At 35.0% G+C, this 6567-nt stretch overlaps 1 protein-coding gene across 1 annotated transcript; it reads left to right on the forward strand.

The window, feature by feature from the left end:
- The first annotated feature begins 951 nt into the window (after window positions 1-951).
- Window positions 952-6562, forward strand: LOC107861686 (25.3 kDa vesicle transport protein). The gene is made up of 6 exons (XM_016707002.2): window positions 952-1107; window positions 2406-2614; window positions 3449-3609; window positions 3707-3853; window positions 5360-5436; window positions 6060-6562. Exons 2-6 carry the CDS (start codon window positions 2427-2429, stop codon window positions 6141-6143), a joined length of 657 nt encoding a protein of 218 aa, XP_016562488.1. The 5' UTR covers window positions 952-1107; window positions 2406-2426; the 3' UTR covers window positions 6144-6562.
- Window positions 6563-6567: the final 5 nt, after the last annotated feature.

The following is a 6567-nucleotide window of genomic DNA, read 5'->3' on the forward strand; positions in this document are numbered from 1 at the left end:
ACATCTTTGTACCACCCAGCTTGAGGGGGAGTGTTGAGACATGGATCACATAGCTGATAGCTAGTTGTTAATAGTTTGTAGCTTAACTTAATTAGTTCAAGTTAGTTACAAGTTGTTAGGAGTAGTTAGCTGATGTGGCAGTGGTAGCTAGCACTAACTGACTCTGACAGTCTGTATATATATACTGATGTACTGTTACATTGAAGAATAGAAAAACACTATACACATTTCATTCTACTCTATCTCCCTTCTCCTCCTACTACTTCTAGAATCTTCTTCTAAACACCATTGTTGAGAGTTGTGCAGTGCATCAACTAACACTGCCCAACCAAGATTATTTTTTTTAAAAAAAATTATTTTATGGTTGAACATATATGACTCTCTGTTGCACAACTTAGCTAGATTCTAACCAAATAGAATAAAACAAATTTGATCATCTGTTCAGTTAATTTTTCAGGAATTTACATCACATAATTGTCCGGATATAATAAAACTTCTAGAGTTACATTCACACGAGTGTATTTCCTTTTGTTCTAAATAAAAAATAAATTTAGAATCTAATTATAAACATGTTAGATTACAGTTTTAAAATTCAAAACTCATAAAGTTCAAAGTCTTGATCCGTCACTATTTTGATTGATTGATTAATCATCGTTGATATGATTTCAATTTTTTTCGCACTCTACATTGTCATTAAGATTTAGTCATTTTGCATGTTTAAAAGAACTTTCGAATTGAATTGAGATCTCTTTAAAACAAAGTATTAGGCCCCATTGAACTTGAGATTTCTTTAAAACAAAGTATTAGGCCCCATTGAGCTAAATTAGCTTCCATTGAATATGTGTCATTTTTGATAAAATGATGTGGCCCACCTGCACCTACATGGCCCAATGAAAAAATGACAACTCAGCACAGCTTACGCAAATGTCTAAAAACATTTTTTTTTATATGTATTTATTATTTATCAACCGTACCGCTTCAAATCTCTGGAAAACCCCTCTTTTTTTATTTCATCCCATTTATTAGCAGCTGCGATTCAAATTGTTAACAAATTCCCGGCGATCGGCGACTGGATTCCGAGCAGTCAGGCACGCGTATGATCGATCGGTAATTTTGATCTATGCTCATAATTAACACGCTGGTTTGCATATTTTGGTGTTTATTCCATTTATTTATTAGTAAATACTCCCTATCCTCAACATTTAACTTTTTTTTAAATTATTAAAACTCCTTAATTTAGTCCACACGGATGCATCACATTCTTCAGTGATGTAGTGATGTATGTATCTGAGCTTTTAAGTAAAATCAGGAATTTATGTAATTATTTAAAAGGGTTGGATTTTTTAAGTAGCTAGGGTAAGTTAAGCTGTGATATGATGTAATTTTTCCTTATTATTTAGTCATTTTACAATGGAATTTATTACTGTCTTGGTGGAAAGAGGAATTATTCTGTGCCTTTACTGCTTAAACATGAATATTCTATGGAGAGATCATCTATATTGATTCATTTATTCTGTGCCTTTACTGCTTAAATATGAATATTCCGCGGAGAGATCATCTATATTGTTTTATTCGACTTCTGTTGAAATTATTGAAAATGTGTATACTTTGTGGTACTCCCTCCGTTTCAATTTGGTTTTCTGGTTTTGACTTGAGCGGAGTTTGAGGAAGTAAAGAAGTCTTTTGAATCTTGTAGTATTAAACTAAGGGGTCGTTTGGTAGCTGGTATGGAGCTGAGTTATGCAGGTACTAAATCCTAAATCCTGCATAAGTAATACCAGGCTTGGTAGCTAGTTAGGAGGTTCATTACTCATGTTTAAAATTAATATGGTGTTTGGCTTGCAATTTAGAAACCTACATAAATAATACATATATAAGCTGCGAGGGAATCTATATATTATCTTATGCAAGATAGAACGTGGAATAAGTAATATATGTATAACTAATACATGAATAACTAATCCGTACACAACTAATATCTGCATAAATAATATATGGATTCCTCATAACTAATCCCTACATTGCTAATATCTGCATAACTTTATCTAGCTACCAAACGACAGCTAAAGATTCATAGAGTGTACCAAAATACCTGTAATCTTGTGGTCTTAAACATGCCATGTGTTGCCAAAAATGTAAATGGACTTTTTTTTGGAAACGGACTAAAAAGAAAATTAAGACAAACAAATTGAAGCAGAGGGAGTATTTTCTATGCAATTCGAAGCAGAAGGAACAAAAATTGCATAAAGAAGCTAAGTTAAGTTAGCTAAGAAGAAGATAGAGCTAGGTATTTCATGTATGCTCCAAAATGAGCTGCAGATCAATATATATATATAGTCTACTGCCTTCCCAATGAAATTTGACTGCAGAAAGTTGATTTCTCACCTTTTAATTTTTCGTTGTAGTTGTATGCTTGCTGAAGAAAGATGGTGAAGTTGACTTTGATTGCTCGTGTGACTGATGGCCTTCCTTTAGCCGAGGGGCTGGATGATGGTCGTGATGTTCCAGATGCCGATTTCTACAAACAGCAGGTCAAGGCCTTGTTCAAGAACCTGTCGATGCGCCAAAATGATGCTTCAAGGATGTCTATCGAAACTGGACCTTATATTTTCCAGTATCCTTTTATTCATGTCATCTTTCCAAACTGATTCCACTGGTTTACTTGTTGGTGGGTCAACTCTATGATGTGTTTTAATTTTCTGTCAGAAAAAATGAGTGAATTCTGCGACTTCCTTTCTAAGTTTGACAAGTTATTTCTGCTGATGGAGTTTTGCCACATTCAGTTGAGACTTAAAATGAATATTTTACATTTTAGTAGTAATTTTAATTTTTTTAACTTGGTACTGTTGCCCATGTTTTGATTTTATGTTGGTACTGTTTACTGGGGATATTTCAATTTGAAAATTCGATGAAGTTAATACCTATATGATAAAGAAAATTCCTGCTGATGGAATGTTTAGCAGTCATAGTCCTTAAAGCTTTTTCACTAGGTTTCTATTTAACAGACAAGTTGGTGTTTTCAGGACTTTTCAGAAATGATCAATGTTGCTGGTTTAGTGCTTTAGATGAATTAGATTGCACCTTGGGTGTCGAGGCTGTTAAATACTCTTGATCTCATTATCCCATTTGTTCTTTTGGTTTGTTAGTAGCTTCTCCACTTGATAAGTTTTCACAGCTTAATACATTGCACTTGTAGTTTTTTCATGGATTTATGAGTAGCATCAATTTCATGGCTGACTGAATGTGAAATCTCAAGGATGATTTGACATCGTAATCATTAGCGCATCCAAAGTATAAGAGAACTTCCGGAGCAACCAATGTTATCTTTTCTACTTCTTTAGCCATATATACTTTCTGAACTTCCAGTAATATTGCTCTGTTGTCTCTTTTTCACCCTCTTGAAAAAGTACACTCCTTGTATCAGTATTCTCTTAACCCATGTTCTCAGTTATATCATTGAGGGGCATGTTTGTTATCTGACAATGTGTGATCGTTCTTATCCCAAGAAACTTGCCTTTCAATACCTGGAGGACCTTAAGAATGAGTTTGAGCGCGTCAATGGAAGTCAAATTGAAACTGCTGCGAGACCCTATGCTTTTATTAAATTTGGTAATGTATTATTTTATTTTATGCTTTTTGCAGTCCAATTATATATTTGTTGACACTGATTTTCTAATGGATGCAATATGTGATTTCCTCCCTGTAGATACATTCATACAGAAGACAAAGAAACTGTACCAGGATACAAGAACTCAACGCAATATTTCTAAGTTGAATGATGAGCTTTATGAAGTTCATCAGATAATGACTCGAAATGTACAAGAAGTTCTTGGTGTTGGTGAAAAGTTGGACCGTAAGTTTCTCATTCTGACATTTGCCTAATGTTCAGTATCATATATTAACGATAGCTACTTTCTAGTACTCTTGTGAGCAATACCTTGTCCGTTCTGGATTTCCTTGATTTCTAATTTCAAAAGACATTGCACTAATGTGCTGGTACCTTAATGTTTCAGTTTATCATAGAGACAATGCCAACTAATTGATATTAACAGTTTGTGATATTACACTTCCATTAGCTCTAGTGTCTTTTTGGTCTGGTTAGAGACTTGTATGTCCATGTATGACAATTTTTATATGTCCATGTACGACAAGTGTGAGATTTAGAGAATCTATACTTTTTAAGTTTTAAAAGTTCTGCTAGTTTGTCATAAATTTATTGTTGGAATGAAATGGATCTGAATAGAGTTGAGTGGATATAAAATTTTCATATAGCAAAACACAGCTAATTTGGTATGGGAACTTTTTCTTTTGATAATTTTGGTGTCCGGGCTAGCTTTCACGCACCTCGACTAACTCCACTGGATAACTACCACACAACTCTGTCCACCAATGCTATTTGAACCTGAGACCTCATGGTTCTTAACCCACTTCATTGACCTTTAGGCCACACCCGACACCCTTGAGTGCGATTTGTTATTGAAACTTAGTTGAATGATGTTGTTATCCTCAATTTTCAGCTAATGGTAACGTTTTTCCCCTTTACTGTAGCAGCCTTCTAAATTCTAAATTATGGTTGCCGCCTAGATTTTCCTACCAGAACTTCAAGTGTGAATTTGGTGGTGTATCACAACTCTAAGACTTATAAACTTTTATATGTCGTGATATATAGTAGGTTGGCAGACAAAAACAAGGAGGGTGGATGCTGTGGAAGATTGTTGAGAAGTAAAAATGGTTTAAAGATCACACTTAGTCATCCTCAACTTTTAACAGTGTAATTTAATACGTTAAGTATTGACTCCTTCTCTTTAATTCTCAGAGAACAGCAGATTGCATTCACAGTGATTTCTTCTATCATAAAACTTCCAAGTTGAAGAGTATCATTGGGTTGTAGGAACCTCAAAGTCTTTTAAGTTAACTGTGTAGGCTGCATCTTATATGCTATACTTAAGATGGAAATATCAATTTTTGGTTTATTATTAAGCTAATTTAAAACAGATGGTTGTGAACTTGTTAGATGAGATTTTATTGTGGATTCATTGAAGTTCATCCTAAAGAAAAGTGGGTTTCCCTACACCGTTGAGAGAAAAATTATGATGCTTTTGGTGTAAAAGTAGTGAACCCAAATCCATCTCTGTGCAAATAGAATTGAGAGTTGTGTCAGTTCCAACATCATTTGTCATTCTAAATCCAAAGGGCACACGACGTTAGTCAGTTGCAGGATTTGCAGCTGACGTTGATCACGCTTATGATGTATGTTTTTATAAAATTGGTTTCCCTCTTTTTTTATCCTTTCCATGTTCATTGCCCTAATTTACTGATCATAATAGTTGACTAGATTGTCGAATATCAATTTTTGCAGAGGTCAGTCAGATGTCTAGTCGCTTGACATCTGAATCCCGGATATATGCTGATAAAGCGAAAGATTTAAATCGTCAGGTTAGTTTCATTGGCTTCACAAGATGATGAGGTATCATTTTGTTTGGAAGTTGTGCACTTCTAACTTATGTGAATGTTAAAGCTGTACAAGAATCGAACATAAAACTCAGTGCGATTTCTTTCAGCTCTGCTAAAATGCAGCCATCATGTTGCATTTACTGTATGTTAGAAAGATTAAATACAGTAGAAGCTCAAGCTATGTTCATAGGATTTTCGGCAATGTCATGTATGATTTACCTTGTTTAAGTTTTTGGGGTTTTGCTTGTGCTGTTTCTCAAGAACGAGTTCTTATGTTAGTGGAACAAAAACCTGGGCGGCTTAAGAATGGGAGCGGAACTTTTATGTGTTGCTCATCTGTGAAACCTCTGAATTCTAGCTCTACTTGCACTAGGATTAGTTATTGGCAGGACTAGTGGTGCCTTAGACTAGTACAATCAACAGGGAAGGGCAATAAAAGTTTCTCTTTTCTTGAACTTCCTTTTTGGTACCTTGTTAGTTAGACCCAAGCAAAGACGAGCAGCCTATAATACTGATGGTTGTTGTCTCATTTGTCTATCTTAAGCATGTGCATATGGATATTTTGACATTGCTTTAATTACTAAATCATTACTTGATGACTATAGGCTTTGATTCGAAAATGGGCTCCCGTTGCTATTGTACTTGGAGTTGTCTTTCTCCTCTTCTGGGTTAAAGCAAAGATTTGGTGAAGCTTCCATGCAGATGCAGCTCAGTGACAACAATACTGTCGAATGCCTGTTCCTGACTGTCACCATCCGACTGTGCACAACCTAGACAACCCACCTCAGTTATCAGTTGTCCAGGATGTGTTGTGCCTGCTTTTCAGCTGACGGTTGTGACCTGAGCCATGTCAGTTTAATAGTGTAAGACAAAGAAAAGGAACCGTGATGAACTATGTTGCTCAACTTTGAGAATGACATCAATTATTCTCTTTGCCATATTATCTTGTTAATTAGCTTTAGAACTTGCGGTCCGAAAGATTATTGTGGTTTCAGAGATGAAGGTAACGACTTTGAGAATATACAGAATATCTATATTTGTAGCTATTTTATCTAGGTCTGTGTGAATTTACTCTGAACATAATCCAATTATGGTTCATCATTTCTCAGATTT

This window comes from Capsicum annuum, chromosome 3 (genome assembly GCF_002878395.1).
Source record: "Capsicum annuum cultivar UCD-10X-F1 chromosome 3, UCD10Xv1.1, whole genome shotgun sequence".
NCBI lineage: Eukaryota > Viridiplantae > Streptophyta > Magnoliopsida > Solanales > Solanaceae > Capsicum > Capsicum annuum.

Coding starts and splice junctions, on each gene's coding strand:
- LOC107861686 (XM_016707002.2), top strand. CDS start 2,427: ATGGTGAAGTTGACTTTGATTGCTCGTGTGACTGATGGCCTTCCTTTA. Junction 3,610..3,706: donor CTATGCTTTTATTAAATTTG/GTAATGTATTAT, acceptor TCCTCCCTGTAG/ATACATTCATACAGAAGACA. Junction 5,437..6,059: donor CGAAAGATTTAAATCGTCAG/GTTAGTTTCATT, acceptor TGATGACTATAG/GCTTTGATTCGAAAATGGGC.